Source organism: Protopterus annectens, chromosome 4.part0 (genome assembly GCF_019279795.1).
Source record: "Protopterus annectens isolate FY-2018-M chromosome 4.part0, PAN1.0, whole genome shotgun sequence".
Taxonomy (NCBI): Eukaryota; Metazoa; Chordata; order Ceratodontiformes; family Protopteridae; genus Protopterus; species Protopterus annectens.
In genome coordinates this window covers 854673456-854693836 of record NC_056733.1, presented here as the reverse complement: position 1 = coordinate 854693836, position 20381 = coordinate 854673456, and the positions used below count along the sequence as shown (strand labels likewise).

At 39.8% G+C, this 20381-nt stretch overlaps 1 protein-coding gene across 1 annotated transcript in view; it reads left to right on the top strand.

Annotated features, from left to right (window-relative positions):
• Positions 1–20381, top strand: part of LOC122799626 (guanylate-binding protein 1-like) — a 1262734-nt gene that overhangs the window by 394948 nt on the left and 847405 nt on the right. Inside the window, exon 6 of the mRNA XM_044068814.1 lies at positions 3103–3333. Within this exon, the coding sequence (XP_043924749.1) occupies positions 3103–3333 (231 nt within the window). The remainder of the gene's footprint in view (positions 1–3102; positions 3334–20381) is intronic.

Below are 20381 nucleotides of genomic sequence, written 5' to 3'. Positions count from 1 at the left end.
CTGTGGTGTTGTTAGCTTATTATTTTGGCTTTGCAAGACTAATGTTTTATGAGAAGCAACATACAATAGTTTAATATGTGTGGCAACTGTTAGGAATAAATGTGAAATATATTAAACAACCATCATCTTTTATAATAATCAGGTGTCTAAACTGTACATAGAAGTGGCTATAACTTCTTGAAGGGAGGTTGTCAGGATGAAAGTAACTGACTCTCTTGTCACTTACACAGTTTAACAGTCATCTCTAAAAAAATAAGAAATAGAATGCATAAGAAAATGCACAGACTTTCAGACTTTCTGGAGGCTGGTGGCCGTCACACACAAAGGTGGCATAAGTGAATTTGACATGGGCTTAGTAGTCACATTGACCCAGAACCCCACCTATAAAAACAGTGCTGCTCAAATGTGTACACAGAAGGTTGCTGCACTTGTGTGGGGGGCTTGGAACAATGCCATTTTTTCTTTAACATTCTTTCCAAAACTCAGAGATCACAATATCTTATGTTGGGGTAGGGAAAGTGTGGTCATTATTTCTTTAACTTTCCTCACATACCTCAATGGGGTGCACAGATGGTCACTATAGTTTTATAGGAGCACTGAATTGTGTGTAGAAGTAACAAGTGGGAAACATTATTGTAATCATGTTTTTTTACTTTTCACAATCAAACATCTGATGCATTTACAGGTGGCTGTCATATGGGGAGAGTAAAGAAGCATTTTGTTTTTATATGTCTGACAGCAAATATGCTATATTCTGTTAGTTTTTTCAGTTTTGTCCCAATCAGACATCAGAAGGTGGGGGGGGGGGTCTTTTGGGAGTAGGGGTGAGCAGACATGGTGTGCATTGGTCTACTTCATATAACTACAAACTCGAAATACTGAATTTCATTTGACAGAGACTACAATACCTAATTTTCAAAATACTGAAAACTCATTTGACTGGGTCTCATTATATTGAAAGCTTATAGTTCTGAATTTCAAAATACCAGATTGTAAGCCATACATGTGATTTGTGTTTCCCTTAACCTGTGACTTGCTTGTGATAAAAAAAAAAAAAATTACTTTAAAATGCCAAATCTCAGAATACTGATAGAGTAATATAAAGTAGTGTTATAGTGTTTCTAAATGTGGGTATGTCTCTTTACATTTTTGTGGGAAGTATCTAAAGTAATATGGTGGACGTTTCATGCACTCCTGACAGTAGTGGCACTGAGTACAGTACTGTAAGGTAAGTAAAAGGTATATGCCATTTTCCCCACCGTAGTGTGATCCTGAAGTTAGTATATACTGTATAGCTGGGCGGTGTCGGGGGCATAGCCCCCCACCTAGTTTGGTTTTATATCATCCTGTTTCTGTTAAGAGGGTAACTAGTTTTTAAGTTTTGGAAAGAGTTAGTCATTGGTGTTGTAAGTGTGCATGTCTGTGGCTTAAAATTCAGTTTTCTAAAATTTAGCATTATAAGCTTTCAGTATAATGAGAGTCAGTCAAATGAGTTTTCAATATTTTGAAAATTACATATTGTGGTCTCATTCAAATGAAATTCAGTATTTTGTGTTTTCAGTCATGTGAAGTAGATCCCGTGTATATACATATAACAGCAGCAACTTGAAATATATGACTGTGGCCATGTAATATTTATGTTTCATCCCAATTTAACAATAGAGGAGGAGGATATACAAAATGTGGCTACCTATTTTGAGAGATGGATACTTTTCTCAGATATAATTTATGTATCCTCAGAAATATTTGTGTTCTCAGTTTATTGTGAAATGGTGTTTAGTCAGCTATGTGTATTAAGCCTTGGATACAACCCATTTCTTCCTTGAAATAAAAAGTAAGATCGAATTTATTTTCCTTACACATGATTTTTGTTCAGGTCATCATTGGATCAGAAGATTGAGAATAAATGCTCTAAAATGCTCCTGAGAACATCTATAATCTCATGGTTTCTGAGTGCCTAGAAGCCCCCAAACTCCTAGCTTAATTGAGATACTACAGTGTAGTCTCAGTCAGTTAGGATGTGCCGAAAGGATGTATGAAAAAGCAAAGTTGAAAAGGTAAGAGTAAATATCTTGCCTTAATCATAGTTTTCATTCAGGCCATTGTTGGGTGAAAAGGTTGTTTAAAAAATATATAATGGATAGAGCAATGAGAACCCTGAGGTGAAAGGATGCAAGGAAAAAGTTGAATAGTAAAGACTAAATTTCATTCTTCGTCTGGGTTTTCTTATGGCCATTTTTAGATGAAAAGTTTGTTAAAAACTTTGCAATGCATTCAGGATCATCTAGATCACCATGGCTTCTGGGGCTTTTTGGCCCCTAGACCTGCAGCTTAATTAAGTTGTTTCCTCCACAGTTATCATAGTGCAGTATTGCCTAGATAGAACAAGTTTAATGAATGATAACTGCAGGATAAAAAAATGAAGTGTAAGAAAAACTATGAGAAAAAAGGAATTAAAAAAAAGAAGTCTGGATGGGGTGGGGGACACCAGGTGATGAGAGTGGGGGGGGGCAGAGTATCAGACTGAAGCTATCAGGGGAATAGCTCAGAGGAGACACACAGCATTCCACATGAAGGGTAGTACAGCTTTAGAACAGATATTCCAAAGAGTTAGTAACATCAAAAATAATAATGGCGTTAATGAATGCATGGCACAGGTATAAGGCAGTTTTATGAGTGATGGGAAAAAGATGACATGCAATCACCTGTTGGTTAAGATGTGCATCTTATTTTGTATGCAGGAAAATGTGCATTACAACTGGTCCATGTAGCCTTACCTGCCATTTGGGTTTGTTTTCATGTTTCTGATCTGTACATCATATTTGTGTCAGTCTGTTCTTATTTAAAGCATGTAGCTTGAGGTTTACTTATGCATAAGTTCCTCAACAAATGAAATCCAAAGCAAGATGCATTTGGGAGAGTAAACAGTCCTGAACAATTTGTGTTGGGTATGTCACGCACCAAAGAATAGTTGTAATTAATGCAATAAAATTACAGATATAACAATTATATCCACAGAGAACTTGATGATATGTTCAAACATTATCATTTTTTTTGGCATTATTGTAGAAGGGAAATTAAACTTTGTCACATTTTTTACAGAAAAAAAGAAGGAATTCAATGAATGCAGAAACTGTATCAAAGCTTGTTTTCCTGAAAGGAGATGTTTCGTTTTCCCTCAGCCTGCTACAAGTATGAAGCTTAAAGATCTTGAAAGCCTCAGTGATGAACAGCTGGATGAGGCATTTGTGGTCGAAACCAAAAACTTCTGTGATTATGTATATGAGCGTGCCAGACCCAAAACTGTTCAGGGTGTTCAGCTGAATGGCAGAAGTGAGTATGCTTCCAAAACTAGATTTTTATATATTTCTTTGCATGTTTTAGCACTTAAGTGAACTTTGTATAAGACATCTTGAATTCTGAGGTGGAGATGAATTTTCCATGTACTGCTCTACAGTACTTTGTGCCGCAGGTTTGAAGATCCAAGAGTTGCACAGATTGGCTGGATCAGCAGCATGCAGATCTAGATTTAACAGGGTCAAAGCAGGCAGACAGACAGAAAGATGGATCAGACTGTAACAGTGAAATGAGGGAGAAGCCCTCGTACCAAACAAAGGTGAGCCATAGGTCGAGGATGGAGACACTAGAAGTCTCTGTTTAGTGAGGCAGAGGTCAAAGATGGAGTCACTAGAATACTCTGTTTATTGAGGCAGAGGTTGAGGACGGAGACACTGGAAGTCTCTGTTTAGTGAGATAGAGGTCAAGGATGGAGACACTAAAAATCTGTGATTAGTGAGGTAGGGGTCGAGGAAGGAGACACTGTTTACAATGTAAGTTCTGGTTTAGAGGACCAATTAGGTGAACACTTTAGTCAAACAGAGACAGTTCATAAGGAGATTCAATGTTCAATATATTTTTGATCAAATGCAAACTGCATTTTTAATTTGGTGGACTTTAAAAAAGAAAAACAATTTTAATCCAATTCTAACAGTATATTTTAAAGTTACGTTCATACTTATGATAGATATTAGATGTCTTTCTAAGCCTGTTTCCAATTTTTTTTAATTTAAATCAAAATGAAACCACTGCTCTTAAAGCTCTGTAAGATATGTGCTGTGCATAATTTATGAAAGAAGAGAAGGGCAATAGTTGAATAATAATGGATAATTCAGATTAGGTCGCTATCATGTTACATTTACTGCAAATTGTTCACTGCTACCAACAAGTTACAATGATTGGCATTCATAAATCTCATGAGTCTGCTGTAGATAATGTTCTACTGGAACTAGTTGAACAGAGCTATATACATTTTGAACAATATGAATGTTCATTAATTCAAAATTCAGTAATAGGAATCTAATTTTGAATTCCTAAAACATAAATCATGTTAATTCACCCCATTTGAAGCCCATAGTTTCAGCAAAGGAATTGAAAATGGAATCTAGAAATGAAATGCATGGTAAGGTGCCTAATCCTATTGTTCAAAAATCTAAGTCATATCTGAAAGATTTCTAGGATGTTTTAGCCAAACGAACTTGTTTTAGCATCAATGGCAAAGAAACTTGCATGTTTATACTTGACGTGAGTAGCCTATATATGGTGATCCTGGTATAATGTTTTGTGTAATATTTTCTGTTCATACAAATTTCTGTAACACAACTATAAACAGTACATATGTTTTGTAAAATATTGGTTGTGTCCTTAATAACCAGTTTTACCATCAAAGACAGGGAGTGGCTATGGGAAAAGCAGTTGCTCCAGCACTTTTTAACATAGTCAGACATTGGCAGGAAGAAAACTGGTTGTCCCATTAGACAGAGTTTAATAACACATTTTTTGACAAATGTTTTATATATGACTTAGTTTTATATGGTAAGGGAATGTGGAAAACACTGAAGTCTGTCTTGACTCTATCAACCATAGTACCATTCTTTTTAAATTTACTAAGGGAGATAATAGTTTGAAAATTAACTACATGGACACAAATACTTCACTTAAGTTGGAAGCCAAGGTATTTAATTGATCTACTTATCCTAAACCAACCTTTGTTAACAACTATTTCCACTATAGTAATGTGCATCATATACATATGAAGTCGTATGTAGCTAGTGGCCAATTCATCACACTTTCCAGAATGATTACAGACAACAGTTTATTTACAAGTGAATGCAAATATTTAAAAGAATTATTCATTAAAAGAAGTTTAAATGAAATGTTAATTGAAGATTTTTTTTCTGAAATTAGTTGTTAAAGGGCACAAAATTAATTGCAGATGTTATCAGTTTTCCCAGTGTTGTAAATTAATATGATAGAAGACAATAGGGGGAATTTAATAAGCCCTACACAGAAATATTGTCTGTGTAGGAATAGTGTAGTGGACCGAACATGGAATATGGCTGCAGAGTGATCCAGAAAACAGGGCTGGGGGCGACATCGTGCGGAGACGGGGGTGTGCATGGAATGCAAATCACCTCATCGGCTGGTGAAAACCATGCACATGAAGTGATTTTCTAATTCAGGAAGAAGAAAGGTACCCATGTAGGTGCCATGGAAGCATAAAAAATGTACACGGTTACAAGCCGTGTACCGAAAGTTAAAATTTAAACAGGGGTTTCAATGGCTCAGACAAAAGGTTATTAATAGCCCAGTAGGCATTTAAATGGCAAAACTATGGCCATTGAGTTAGAAAAGTGATGCAATATATGAAAAAAACATTTTTTATTAAATACGGCATGTTTAAGCAGCGCACAAACATACTAGTTTGCAAAAAAAAGTTGAAAACATGAAATTTAAAGTTATATAAAATTATTGCATTATAGTGGCCAGCATGCAGAGTCATACAATGGCAGGTTATGGTGGTAGCCAAGGAGAGAGGCCTTGGTGTAGTGCAGTATCTAGGGTATACTCAGTTAGGTGCATGTAAATGAGCCAGTGTTACTGAATAGTCAAAAGGGCCACCGTGTCCATAGGTACTAACCATGTAGAGCTAGAACTGTGTTGGTGTTGGCAGAAGACATAGCTGAGCTGAAAAGGTGGTGTGTCAGGGCATATATAAGCTGATTGTAGCTTAGCAGCCCCTGTTTGTGTGCAGCTAAGCAAAGCTAAGCGGGTGGTGGGTGTCTCAGGCTGCTAAGCTATACTTAGCTCCGCGGCGCTTGTTTTAGCTAGTTTAAAGAAAGTTGAGCATGCCCATGCACAGATGAGGGTAAAAACTTGCTGAGCAATGTTTACACTAGCACCATGGGCTTGCACAGAGTGCTGCAGGGCTTAGCAGGGGAAGAATTAAAAAAAAAAAAACAAATACATGGAAACAGCCTGGGAAAGCCAATTGACTATAAAAGGCTGATAAGCCCTGTTCCAGTCACACTGTCCCATTCAAATCTCAGAATTATGTACCTGGCAGGTGGAATGTATCATATCCAGCCAATCACACAGGCTGCATCTGCATCACACCACTATAAAGTATGCATAAACCCTTCAATCTGATTTTGCCCACATACTCTGCGCCATTGGAGTACACACTTGGGAATTTTAACTGACAAAATGATAGGGGCTGCTGCTGCTTTGCTACTTCTGTATGCACTACAAGCTGAGGTCAGTGATGATGATGATGATAATGATGATGACAATAGGCCCAGACTGAGGAGGAGAAGAGTGTTCAGGCCCAGGGTAACCTTTCAGGGGCTGCAAGTGTTGGAGAAAGTAGAGTGCTACAGGGTGGTCAGGGACATACTACAGGAACTCAACAAGCTCTGCTTCCCTCACCTCAGACTCAGAGCCAACAGAGTGGAACCCATCCCCGTGGAATCAAAGGTATGTATAGCCTTAAGAATACTAGCTACAGGTACTTTCCAAAGACCTACTGGGGACATCATGGGGATATCACAGGCATCTGCATCCAGGGTACTCCACCATGCTAACACATGCCAGTGAGCGCATTTATTTCTCCAGTACCCTTGAGGAAAGGACCAGTAATATGCATCTCTTCCACCATGTAGCACACAACCAAGAGGTACTGGGTGCCATAAACTGCACTCATGTGCACATCAAAGCATCACCTGGTGAGGAGGGTAGAGTATATGTCAACTGCAAAGGGTATCAATCCATCAACTGACAGTCATGTGCAATGCCCAGGGCATTATCATCAATGTGTGTGCTGGCAGTTATCACGACTCCCCCATCTGGCATGTATCACAGCTGTACCAGGCATTTGCCAGGGGGGACATCCCATATGGCCTTCTAGTGGGGGATGCTGGCTACACACGGGAAGCATGGATGATGACACCCATCAGGAATGCACACACACCAACTGGGGAATGCCATAATGGGGCACACACACAAACTAGGAATATCGTAGAGAGTATGTTTGGGCTGCTCAAGTCATGGTTCTGCTGCCTTGACATATCTGGTGAGCACTGCAGTACTCTCCAGCCACATGTGCACACATGTTCATAGTATCTGCCATGCTACACAATATGATCCTGTGGAAACAGCTGGGGTAGGAACATCAGAAGGAAGAGAGACACAGCCCCCACCATTACCAAGGTCCCCACAAGCACAGGGGGACTCAGAGGAGGAACCACTGAACGTGTCCCTGTAGGCAGACATAGACATGCCCAGTACACCCTGGCCTTAGCAAAGAGGCAATGCATAGCACATACACTGGCAACCTAGGGACCCAGGGACTGACACCTTACTCCACCTCACATACACACAGTAAAAAGGATGCCAGCCACACCATCTTACCTATACCTTACTATGTATAGGCTGTGTACTGCATGCATCTGACAGAGCCAGCCCTGAAGCACTGCCCTCTCAACTGCTGCAGGCACAAGGTAAGTCCTTTTCTTAACAACAAATGAATGGTGTAGTAGACTGTGGTAGCATATGTATGGTATTGCTGCATGTATGCAAGGGAATGGAGTGGGCTACCAGGATAGCAGCAGACACTGGGCAGTTATGTGGGACAAAAGGAGTTCTCTGCCAAATACTGGCTGCCCCAGAATATGCAGTCGCTCCACCCCACCAAAAAGCACTGCACTATGTGAGGGACTTACAAACAGCGGGATCATAGGACAGATGCATGGATGTCAATGCTGGAGTCCCATACATACCTCTCAACCTCTTAGAGCAAGAAATCTGTACAAAGCCATAAAGACATTTGGGCAAAAGACCTATAAACAGGGGGAATTGTGAAATATTGCTCTTACAAATGTAGAAAGTTGATATATTAACTGGTTTTGCAGTAGCATGAATTCTCTGAAAGGTAAGAAGTCTGAAACTCAAATGTCTGTCTTTACTTTCTAACTTCAGTCTTTAACGATTTGCCACTAATTTCCCAGACAACCACAATATTATGAGAAATGGACCCAAAATGTGAGGCAAAGATCGAGACATTCTGCGAACATCTGTACAATTGGGACGTATGGTGCCCTACCCCGCACACACCCATGTTCCCATAGAACTGCAGTAACATTTATGTTTGTAAAGTAATAGCAGCAGACCACACACTCCCAGGGCTGTCCCAATCAACTTGCTAACATTTTCCATTTCCACAATATGCAGGGGTCAATGTGCTATGGATGTGTGTGGTTAATAGTGTCAGGAAGTAGACAGCACTGACTGTTGGCTGTTGTGGCTCACTGGGCTAAATAGTTTACTATGGGTGGCAGGGTCCATGGTTCGAGACTGGCTATGTCTACTATTTTGCATGTCAGCTACACCTATAGTAGGCATTCTAAAGGCTGTCCAGAAGTCAATATTTGTTACTGCAGGAAAGCTGGACAATGGAGGGAGAGGGGGCCACAGATATGGACAGTACAAAGCTCTGAGTAACCTACATGGTGTCTACTAGAACAGCAGGTTTTGACAAGTCAGTCTAGCACCAGGATACAAAACCTGCCACATATCTGTGTCAGTACTCACAGCAAGTCAGTGGGTACCATCCATACCTCACGAATGTCGGGGTTTCACAGAATGTTCACATGTATGCCTCATATATCTGTTCTGTTTGTCATAACATTGCATTTGTCTGGCAAACTGTTGGCAAAATAATACAGGTTGATGTGAAAACATCAATGACAAACAATTGAGATGCAAACCTCATACCCATAAGAAAATGCATGCTAATACAAAACCAGTGTACCAACTGTCTACATTTGGAAGAACAATATTAAGATGCTGTACCCATGTCTAGGCCTTTGTCCGACTGTGATATATGGCCCTGTCAAGATGTCTGGCTGTAAGAGTTTGAGAGGTATGGCCAACATGTAGCCTTAGAAGAACAGTGCAACACAAACCGTCTGACGACCACAGCAGATGTATGGGCCACAGTGCTGGTCAAACTGCGAAACAGGTACATTCAGAGGTGTGCAGTCCGTTACCCTGTGTGTAATGTTATGACTTATAACCCAGTCACACCCCATAACAACAACCACATAAGAGCGTCAACTGTGGACATAGCCTGTGACTGGAGCAGAGCAGGGCAAAGGACCACATATAAGGGGAAGAAGGAACCACTGGTCAGGCAAATGTAGAATTTGCAGACTAGAACACTTTGTGCAATAGCATAGGTTTCCTGCAGTGTATGGAGTCAGTAGACAAATGTGCAATAGCATGGGTTCCCTGCAGTGTATGGAGTCAGTAGACAAATGTCTGTCAGTGGTTTCTCACATTAATCTATACTGATCTGACACTGACATACCAGGACATCGCAGTGCTGTGTAAAATGTACCTCACATATTACGCAAAACTCTGCTCAGTCCAATACAGTCTACTTGTGACTCAGTTAATAAGGATAGCACACAGTCAGGAGATCCCTCAGCCAGTATATCAGTGAGGTGCTGGACTGTTTACACAGGTTCATCAGCTAATCGGCTGTAGCACACAAAGTCCTGATCTGGAGTACAGGTAGTTCTGGCCTGGAGTCCCACTCTTACTATTCATGGTCATACTGGGCATGCTTCTACACTTAGTTACTTTCAGCCCATGTCTGGACCCACATCTGACTATAGAACTGTGATGTACATATATCCCTTTTGCATACAGACAGCTGTGTACACCTTAACTGTCAATCACCACCCCCATCACACATGTTTACCTCCATCTATCCATGTGTGGTACATATAAGATTTATCTGCATCTGTTGAGTGTGATATACATTCAGATATATAGGTAACATATACAAATATCATTTACAGAGAGGCAGAGACAGAGGGAGAGAGAGAGAGCAAGAGTGACAGACAGAGAGAGACCCTGAAAGACATAGAGTGATGTAACCCAGCAGCCACACGTACACCAACCTTAATCAGTGGCATGTGCAAATACTATGTTGAGACCCATTGTGTAATATGTAGGAAGGGGTTGTAATCACAAATCAGTCACTGTGTGTGTGTGTGTGTGTGTGTGTGTGTGTGTGTGTGTGTGTGTGTGTGTGTGTGTGAGTGTGTGTGTTTCTGTATGTATTACACGTACAGCAGAATGCACACACACAACAGGCCTATGTGTGTGTAATGGCCACCCATATTTTGGCCCTGTGACTACTGTCCTCCCTATCAGCAACTTCTGATGTCATCCACCCCAACAGCACTGGCAGACACCCTCTACATGTATAAATCCCATGGTGTATGCAGCAAGTGGATAGTGCTATAGTGTAGACAGTTAGATAGGTAGTGGTCCAATTCCCAACAATGGCAACTCGTGTGTGTGTGTGTGTGTGTGTGTGTGTGTGTGTGTGTGTGTGTGCACGCGTGCGCGCGTGCACGCGCGCACGGGTGTGTGCGTGTCTAAGTATATTCCCTTGTGGCTTTGTGTATTTCCTGCCTATGTGTGTGCAATGCCATTTTGGGGCCTGTTCCACCATGTTCACTTCACCCATTGCATTACTTTACAGGGCCTATTGATGTCATCCACCTTAGATACACCACTGGATACTCTCCAGGCATGTAATTTCTGTGGCTACTTGTGATAAGTACGTAGCACTGTAGTGCATGCAACTTGAAAGGTAGGGGTTTTAATCTCAATACTACCAACTGTGGGTGTGCGTGAAGCATATTTTCTGTAGCTATCCTGTGTGTGTGCGTGTGTGTGTGTGTGTGTGTGTGTGTGTGTGTGTGTGTGTGTGTGTGTGGTGCTTATAACATTTTGAGACAGTTCCACCCTGTTGACTTCCCCCAATGCATTACTTTACAGGGCATGTTTATGTCATCCACCTTAGATGCACTGTTTGACACTCTGCAGGCCATACCTCTCAACTGTATAGAGTTTTGCAGAATGTCCAGATGTTTGCCACATACATTTGGTCTGTGTCTCATAAAATTGTGGTTTCCTGGCAAATCATTGATAACTGAAGTCAGTAAATAATGACAGACATTTGAGTTTCAGACTTCATACCCTCCACAAAAGTAATGATAATGTGAAAACTGTTACTGTATCAGTTATCTACATTTGTAAGAGCAATATGTAAAAAGTGTCCCTATGTTTGCACCGGTATCCACCCGTTATTGAAGGCTTTGTCAGCATTTATTGTTCTAAGAGGATGAAAGGTATGGCCCAGGTATACAAGCTCCATGGTGCATGCAATGAGGACATAGCAATATAGTACATGCAACTAGATAGGCAGGGGTTCTAATCCTAAAACTGGCAACTGTGTGAATGTATGTGTCTGTGTATGCATATCCCCTGTGTCAGCATCTCTGTCTCGCACCTGTGTGTGTGTGTGTGTGTGTGTGTGTGTGTGTGTGTGTGTGTAATAGTTATACCATCATATGTGCCTGTTAAGTACACCATCACTACCCTAATCAGGGCCTTCAGTTGTCATCTACTTTAGATGCAGAGTTAGACATTTTAAAACAAAATAGCACTGTATTGCATGCAATACGTATGGTGTACATAACTAGATAAATAGGTGTTCTAAGTCCAAACATGGCAACTCTCTGTGCATGTGTGTTGGAATGCATGCCCCTGTAGCAGTGTGTGAGACATGGTTATACCATTTTAAGGGGGCTATTTACCCCCCAGTGGCAATCCTTATAGTACCTGCAGATGTCATCCACCTGAATAATAGTGGTAAACAGTGCAAAACTGTATACGCTTTATGGGTCATGCACTATGTGTATAGCACTATCATATGTGAAACTAGACAGGCAGTGGTTCTACTATTAACAAGGGCAGTGCATGAGTGTGTGTGTGTGCGCGCGCGTGTGTGTGTGTGTGTGTGTGTGTGTGTGTGTGTGTGTGTGTGTGTGTGTGTGTGTATACATATGTATATCCCTTTGTAGCAGGGTGACTGTGTTAGGGACACAGACATACCTCTCAGCCCCTTAGAGAAAGATGTCTGGATAAAGCCATACAGAAAAGTGGGACAAAGCCCAAATATTAGGGTCAATCTTGAACTATTGCTCTGACAAACATATGAAGTAGATAGCATAACAGGTTGTGCATTTGCATGCATTTTCTAAAGGGTATGAAGTTTGATGGGAAAATATCTGTCATTATGGTGTAACATCAAATCTTTAATGATTTCACACTACTTTGCCAGAAAACCACAATGTTATGACAAACCCGAACAAAAATATGTGGCAGACATCAGGACATTCTGGAGAAATCTGTAGAGGTGAGAGGTATGGCCTTCACCTATCTCACTCTGCAGGTTGCAGTCCATGTTTAGCCAGCTGTGACCTGTGACAATGACACAAACAATACAGAGGTCCCCAGAGTATAGGACAACAAACATTTCCTAAAGTTGTGTACTACTTGCATAAAGCAATTATTTCATATCAGAAGCACCTTAATGTTAAGACAAATAGCATACCCTATGGTAATGTGACACAAAGAAGCTGTCATATTGTCAAACCAAGGGAAGTCCTGTCTGTTGCACTTGCCATGGGTATGGTATGTCTTGCCAACTGTCATAATTCTACAAGACGTGTCTCACATTCCACATTTGATAAGGTGTCAGCCCTACTTTGTGTTGCCTATGTGTATGCAATATATAGACATGTGTAGGGCCTGGGAGTAGCTAACACCCCAAATGACCCACATGTATCTAGGCAGGAATGCTAACTGCCACTACCCATATATGTAGATACCACCTAAGGCTGTGGCAACTGCAAGTAGTGTGCTGTCTGTCACTGACCTATAAACTAATGTTAACACACTGCAATGGGGGTATGGAATGGTATGGAATGGTGCGAAGGTCCTTGCCTCAAGCTGAATGCAGAAAACAGTACCATCATACCATATGGTGAGGACATGGACCCACTATTTCCCACAGCAAATGCAAACTCATAAACACACAAACTGTGTTGACAGACTTGGCTACTCAGGTTGATAACACTGCTGCATTCAGCCATCTAGTAGTGGCAGTGGTCAGAAAAGGCTTGGACATGGTTCAACACATAGGTAAAAGTACTGCATCCATTCAAAACATGGACATTACCTGTGTATAGTCCTCAGTCAGTACTACAATACATTTTTGTCATGACTTGTCTAGTATGTACCTATTCAGACATCTGGACCAATTGGAAAGGCTATGTTAACACCCACAAAGGTTATCCATGGCCTTCAACACATGTTCCATGCAGGCAGCCTTGAATCAGTAGTGGGCCACTTGGTTTCAGACATGTTGTCCACGGGCAGGCTGTGGCATGCCTAGATGGCAATGTTGTGCTCAACCCTTTAACAGCTGCCCCATATATCTGAGTCTAACTCTGTGCACATTGCCAGCATGACAGCCCTGAATCACATATGTGACAACAGATAAACCTGCTGGAGAGACAGGTTTGTCTCCCAGAGAATGCATTTCCCACACATGTCAAACAGAGTATGATGCAGACCATTATCAAGTGTTTCTGTGATGAGTGGCTGGGAAGACAAAACTCTGTCCCAGGGTCCAACCTCTGTCCATCAATGCCAGGGTCAACATGTGCTATCAGTGAATCTGTTGGTGACAAAGTAATGGCTAGGCCTGTAAGGGACAAAGGGCCAGTACTCTAGTAACGTTCTATGGACCTATGAACCTGCAAGCCTACTGAACTTTCAGGTGGCATGTATGAAGAGTAGCATGCTGTGTCAAGAGATTATGCATGCAAGACTATGCTGTCTGCCTCCAGTGTCTCTCACATACTGTTCCACGCATACACACCTAGGAAAACACGCAATTATACAGCCATACCTTGGCAAGGCAAAGGTCTCTGCATTGCCACTATGCTATCATGAGCTTCTGTAATGGCAGCAGATCCCCAGGACTTGGACACAGAGACACCTGCAACAGAAACAGAATAAGGTCTGTCAGACAACAGTCAGTCAGCAGTACTAACAGTAATAAAGCATCATGGCACAAAGGTACATACAGTACACTTTGATGTGTACACATGACAATTGCCAGCAGACAGCACCTTACAGGACATAACAGTACTGCACTACAATCTGCTATTAACTGTACTGTATTCACTCTGTGCATCAGACACATATTAGCATGTCCCTGCAATGATGGTATGGATAAAAAAGATGTGATACAGGTTTCATCACATGCACAGGTTGTGGTCTTGGGTTGTCAAAGGCCTAGGCTGTGCCATACAGTTGACAGTCTGTGTGTTTGTGTGTGTGTGTGTGTGTGTGTGTGTGTGTGTGTGTGTGTGTGTGTGTGTGTGTGTGTGTGTGTGTGTGTGTGTGGAGGGGTGCTGGTCAGCTGGGCCATAAAGAGGAGATGTGTGTGTCTGTTGGGGACCTACATGTGACAGTGATGTGTGAGTGTGTGCATGCACACAGTCAAGCCATGTGCTAGCCCTAAATGAGGGTATTTTGGACAGCTGTGGACCATACATAGCAGAATGTACAGTTCACTGTCTTCAGCCATGAACATGGGAACTGGTTCAGCCAGAGTGGCACTGGCACCACCACGCCCAGGGCCAGATGTGGTACTGTTTCCTGATGGTGACCAGTGCTTGATGGGTCTGTGTCCCTCATAGGACTGCCCAGGTCCATGTGCCTATGGCATGCAATGTTGAGGTGTGGACAGCACCCTCACTTCAGTAGTGCTGGTGGTACTGATGCTATGGGAGTTTGACTGTGCATGGCCACATGGACTCTCAGCTGATGTTGTTGCTGCCCAACATCCAAATGTTCAATGCCCTACTCCCACCACATTTTCCAGCACAGACATTGCACAGTTAAGGACTGACAATGTCTCACCCCACCATCTATCCACAACATCAGCAAAATGACATAAGACATCACAAGTGCTGTGAAGGAAGTCATGCATGCCAGGCAGTGTGGCATCCATGACACCACTCATCCATCTGGTGTACTGTTCACAATGTGCCTGTGCCTCAATGATGGACCAAAACATGCATCAGATGACATGTGCTGTGGCACCTCTGACATGTGCTGGATGGGCAGCAGTCCTCCTCCAAGCACCCCTCTCAATCTGCTTGTGTGGGACCTCACCAGCTGTCTGGCTATGGCTAGTACCTGCAGTCACAGATGCCATAGTCACCACACTCCCTGCTTCAGTACCACCACCCTCTGACTGCCAATACCTGTGGATGCTGGGAACTGGGTATATGTGGGCATATAGACTGTGTGTAGGGACATTGGGGGGTGGACGTGGGATGTCAACCAATGGGACAGATTCAGCATCCAAAAACCCCACCTGTGCCTCACTATGGCAACCGTCATCCTCAGAGTCTGATAAGACACTGACATCAGGTTGTGAGGGGGACACACTCCATTCCCCCATGGTCATCTGTGAGGTAAAAACAACATGACTACATTAATTCCTGCACTATAATGTCTGCTGACCCCCCACACACACACACACACATAGTTGAGGTGCCACAAAGGCATGATACAGACCACACCTTCTGACACATGCCATGTACAACACACAATCAGACCACAACAGACACACTATGGACAGGCCTTTGACAACATGCAGTGCAGCTAAATCCATTAAATATTGCTAGTACTATACACCTGTGAGATATGTGACAAGTCAAAGTATGTGCTGGATCTTCACCATAAACACAGTGCACCCTGTTACACATTAGTAATGTACCCCTGTATAGCAGACTGGCTACACCTTTACAAAAATAGGTGCTAATATGTTACAGCACCTGCACATATGCTACTGTGACTACCGATGTGATGCACTGTAGTTAATCACACCACAACTCAACATGCACGTATTGCAATATGGCTAAGCTTAACAGTAGTGTACATGGCAAACCGGCAGCCCTTAATATGACTAGGGTATAGATGAGCCATAGCAAAACAGGTCTACACTCACCAGCTGCAGGATGATGGTCTCAAGCCAAACCAGAGGTACCTGTGGATTTGTGGGGGAGAGGTATTGTCAGCAGACACACATATGGCATTGGGATTGGATAATATGTGCATTTATCAACATGTACAGTACAAACTGTGATACCACCCAAATGGCTGACATTCACAATATGTGTGCATACATCTGCATTAGAAACCCCCACCTACAAATGCAGATTGACCTGCATATGTGCACAGGTATGCAGAGGCTGCCACTATGAATAATACAGTATTAAAATGATGACAAGTGGAGGCTTACCTGGATGCTCCTCGGCTGTGGAATCTGTGCTGCCCACCTCCACAACATATGTTATGATAGTTTCTTGGGAGCTGGTGGCTTCACCCAGATTTGCCAGGAGCTCCTCTGTGGCTGATAGTGGGGGTTGTATAGCAGGCCCTCCCCTGATGCCAGCACGGTCCCTGGCAACAGCTGCAGCCCTTTGCCGTGCATGATGTATGATATCTGTAGCACAGTGTCAGACCTGTTCAAAGCTCCTGCCCTAGGTGCCCACATCATTCACTATTACTATGAGGTCTGCCCACAGTGCAGCAGGTTGTTGCTGGTTATGGTGGGTCCTTGTCAGCAGCACCCAGTGACGGAGTCTCAGGGCATCAAAAATGGCAGCAGTCTCGACTTATTTTTTTTTTCAAAAAATTTATTGATTTTCGAAAAGGCAAAATATAATTTCTACTAAAATACAATATGTACATATGGCCTATATGAAAAAATAAGAATATCTTTGGTTAGAGAGAGCTAGTTACACATTACAAAATACCAGTGTATTTTCTCCAAGTACTAAGAAGATATGGAGATCTTTAAAGTCTTGATGAGAGAATAAACTTCTTCCAAGGATTGTTGATCCAATTATTATGGAAGATTCTTGTTTATTTTACCTTTATTTCCAGATGTATTGTTTCTTCTAGTAGAGTCATAAATTCTTGAAAGTTGGGTTCAGATGGAGTTTTCCATTTTCTTGTAATACATTTTCTAGCAATTGCTAGTATAGTCAATAGTAGAAACTAATTATTTTTGCTCATAACATTTGTTTCAGTTACGTTCAGGAAAATCATGGATTTAGTTAGTATAAAGGAATCTATAAAAATAGCTTGGAGGAAATTACCAATCTCCTCCCAGAATTATTTTAATTTTAATACACTCAAAAAATATATGACTCCAATCAGCATTACAATTCTGAGAACATCTCCAACATATCGATTGTTTAGAAGAGTCCATTTTAGCTATCCTATTGGGGGTGTAAAATGCTCTGTGTAAGAATTTCCATGAAAAAATCTTCCAAGCTTGTAAACTGGAGATTAATTTAATAGAATACAATAAATTAATTTTGCTTTCGGAGGAAAGGTTAATCTGATGACCTTTAGTGATAAAGTTCCAGAAATTTTGTTTTGGATTAACTTTGTAGATTAAGTTTTTATAGAGCATTGATGTTAAATTAGACCAATTATGATTATTATAGATCATTTCTTGGATAATGAAAATTAATTTTGGTTCAGAACTAAAGGAGGAATTATTGATTATTCTGCATAACTCTTGAGCATGAAATAAAATGCTTTAAAGTACAAGCCAATTTGAATTTGGAATATCAAAGGTGTTTATTATTTGTTGTATGTTTAAGACTGATGAGTTCTTAATACAATCTTGCCAGCAGGTAAATTTTTTTAGTTCCCAGCTATTTATAATGTTTTCATGTATTTTGTTTGGAAAAGTTTTAGTTATTTTGAAAGGAATTAAGAGTTCCCACCATAATTTAATGTCTAAGTTTGAGTTTATGAAGGATCTAAATGAGTTATAAATGTAATTTATGAAGACTGAGTTGGTGGGTTTCGAAACATTAAATTGTAAATTAAGACATAATATTTTCCAAAATTTATTTATTTGATCATTTGAGAGGGTATTTTTGTAAGTTTATTTTCATTTAAAAAATTTAAAATATGAAGGGATTTCCAAGCTGATGACATTTTTGGGTCTATCCAATTGAAACCTGTTTTGAAGATAGAAGCCTTGATATATGTCTCTAAGTCTGGAAAATGTATTCCTCCCATTTCCCACGGTCTAATATGATGAGTGTAGGCTATCCTGTTTTGTTTAGGGAACCAGAGAAAATTTAAAATAATTTTATTTATGTCTTGTATTAATTTTTTATTAGGTAGCATTAATATGGCTTGAGCTATATAGTTTATTTTTGGTAATAATACCATCTTTATTAATTGAAGTCTATCTTCAAACTTTAGAAATAATTTATTCCATTTAACAGTGAGTAGTTTTATGGTATTTAGGATTTTGTTTATAATTTGTAGACAGAGTATTATTAATATTGTCACCTATAATAATTCCTAGGTAAATTATAAAAGAGACCTGTTTTCCTATTAAATGGACTGGAGTTATGAAAGATTTTTGTTTTTTATTTAAATGCATATAATTAGATTTTGATTCACTTATACGTAAACCTGAGCTATCAGAGAACTTTTAGTCTGTATATCCAACTCTTTAAGAGATTCTTGTGAAACACTCAGAGTTAAAAGTATATCATTTGCAAAGAGCGTGATTTTAGAATTAAATTGATCATAAATGTCTATACCTTTAATTTTTCTGTTTTGACGTATTGTAATAGCAAATAATTCTATTGCAAGAGCGAATAAAATGGGCAACAAAGGACAGCCTTGCTTAGTACCTTTGAATATTTTAATGGGTTCTGAAGTAAAAGGGCCTAGTTTTACATATGGAAGATTATTTTTATATAGAGTTTTTTTATCAAGGTAATGAAATGAGATAGGAAATCAAAGATTTCTAAAGCTTTGAAGAGATAATCTCATTTCAGCGTATCGAAAGCTTTTTCAATATCAAGAGCTATTAGAAGAGCTTCTCGACTATCCCTATTTAAAATGTCGATAAGGGACAGTAATCTTAAAATATTATCGTAAGTGTGTCAATTGTAAATAAAACCAGACTGATCAGTATTTATAATATGTGTTAAGTATTTTTTTTATTCTATTTACAAGAATGGATACAAATATCTTATAGTCATTATTTAGCAAAGAAATTGGTCTATAGGAAGTACATTGTTTTGGATCTTTATTTTCTTTTAGTATAAGAGTGATTAAAGAATATCTCCAAGAGGGAGGGATTAAATTATCAGTTTGAATTACCTTTAAGGTTTTATGAAAAATTGAGATGGCTGAGGATGGAAATAACTTATATAGTTCCATTATAATTCCATCTATCCTGGGGGCTTTATTATTTTTGCTTTCTTTAATTTTATCAGCTACTTCCTTAAGATAATTTTGTTTTAAGATCTCAGATTTTAGTTTATCTGGAATTTTATTTATTTTAAGTAAACTTTTATCTAAATCTATATGATGAAATTGTGCTGAATTATTGAATTGGTGATCAGAATAATGATATTTAAAGGCTTCAAGAATATCACTAATGTCTGATACCATTTTATTGTTTCTTCCTTCATGGATGTTTTTTGTAATATTATTATCTGGGGCTTGTCTTTTGACTCTCATTGAAAGATTATGTAGATGTTTGGGTGACATTGAGTGTGAGTTAATTTTGAGTTTTTCTAATGCCAGATTTGTTTTATGAGTTAATATTTCATTGTATTTGTTATTTAAGTCTGTAATTGTTTTCTTTTTTGTCTTTGGATGTTGGGAATTATCTTTATTAATGTTTATAAGCTTATTTTGGATATTATGATGTTCCAATTCCCATTCTATAGTGCTTATTTTAAACCAAGCTAGTATTTTACCAAATAAGTAAGCTTTTAGTGTATCCCAAAGAATTGTCAGAGAAATATAATTTGATTGGTTAATGTCAAGAAAAAATTGAATTTCATGCTCTAACCATGGCTTAAATCATGGTAGTTTGGTGATGTATGCTGGTATCCTTGTTGTGAAGATCAACCTTTTAAAATCAGTTTCAAGTTTTAAAATAAGTGAATTATGATCTGAAAAGGGGCAAGAGAATATAGAAAAATTAATTATTTTCATACTTAAATATTGAGATACAAAAAGTTTATTAATTCTGGTTTGGGTGC